General features: G+C 46.4%; 1 protein-coding gene across 4 annotated transcripts in view; it reads right to left on the reverse strand.

The window, feature by feature from the left end:
* The window catches only part of ARSE (arylsulfatase E (chondrodysplasia punctata 1)), a 32,249-nt gene that overhangs the window by 8,698 nt on the left and 22,121 nt on the right, over nt 1-1,430 (reverse strand). For all 4 annotated transcript variants that reach the window (XM_011962244.1, XM_011962242.1, XM_011962243.1 and 1 more), the window contains one exon: nt 916-1,052. In XM_011962244.1, coding sequence (XP_011817634.1) covers nt 916-1,052 — 137 coding nt within the window. The remainder of the gene's footprint in view (nt 1-915; nt 1,053-1,430) is intronic.

Consider the following 1,430-nt stretch of genomic DNA (forward strand, 5'->3'; position numbering starts at 1 on the left):
GGGGGAGAAGATGATTGGGGAGGAGCTACTTTAGGGCTGAGTCAGGGCAGGCTCTGAAGAGGAGCCAGCGAAGCCTGAGGAAGCATTCCAGGAGGGAACAGCAGGTGTGGAAGCCCTGACAGGGGACAAATGTGAAAGATACTGTGTGGTGTCCACGTGGCCAGAATGCAGCAGGCGGGCAGGACAAAGGGGTTGGGTGGAGATCAGACTAGGATCTGGGCAGCAGCAGCTCATGGGGCTTTTGTAGGCGATAGGAGGAAATTGAGTCCTATTTTCAGTGCAGGGGAGCCACTAGCCACTCTACAGCAGAGAGGCATTTTATCTGCTCTTTCTTTCATTTGTCTACCACACGACGATAGGATGTAGACATCTTTGGGGCCAAAATTCCGTATGCCACTTGGGAATGAAGACATGGAAATCTCTGAGGTCATTATTGTATCTAACACATGGGGATTAAGACGTGGACATCTTTGGAGTCATTATTCTGTCTACCACATGGGAATTAGGATGTGGACATCTTTGGGATCATTATTCTGTCTCCCACATGGGGATTAGAAAGTGGCTACCTTTGGGGCCATTTTTCTGTCTACCACATCAGGATTAGGATGTGGACGTCTTTGCAGCCGTTATTCTGTCTAGGGAGTGGACAGCTTTGGGGCTATCATTCTTTCTGCACATGGGATCAAGACGTGGACATCTTTGGTCAAACAGCGTTGCCTTCCATGCACGTGTTATGGAATTCACTCTCTGCTAATGGAGTGAAGATCTGTCCTATAATATTTTGGACTCTTAAAATCCAATCGCACTGCAATCGCTATTCTGCATCTTCTGTCTTTAACCTTCTCGTTCTTTGTTTCCTTTTCTGCTTCTGTTGCTGCAGGGGAAGCAGCCCGTTTTCCCTGGAAGGGCACTTACCTACCATCCAGTCCATCTCCTCTACGTTGTCCCCATACAGCCCGTGGAGACTCTTCCCGAGGAAGTTCTCCATAGTGATAAGAGGGATGTGGACGTGCAAAAAGGAAACGAAGAGGAGGAAAGGCCCATGCTTATTCCTAAAAATAAATACAAAGCAATTAAGGTTACTTTTTTGGTAAAACAGAGATTGAAGTCCTGTAGATACTAAATATGGATCTCACTTGTCACATCCTTACTCAAATGTCTTCTCAACTCCGCTCACCAAAAAGAAACACTCAGAACTCTTCTTCGACAGACAAATAATTCTTATGTTTAACAATCTTCCTTTTTTTGGTTGTTATTTTAAAGACAGGGCCTTGCTCTGTTACCCACGCTGGAGTGCAGTGACATGATCTCAGCTCACTGCAGCCTCAATCTCCCAGGCTCGAGTGATCCTTCCACCTCAGCCTCCCAAGTAGCTGGGGCCACAGGCATGTGCTAACAGGCTCAGCTAATTTTTTTTTTTTTTTTTTTTG

Source organism: Colobus angolensis, unplaced genomic scaffold (assembly GCF_000951035.1).
Source record: "Colobus angolensis palliatus isolate OR3802 unplaced genomic scaffold, Cang.pa_1.0 Scaffold587, whole genome shotgun sequence".
Lineage (NCBI taxonomy): Eukaryota > Metazoa > Chordata > Mammalia > Primates > Cercopithecidae > Colobus > Colobus angolensis.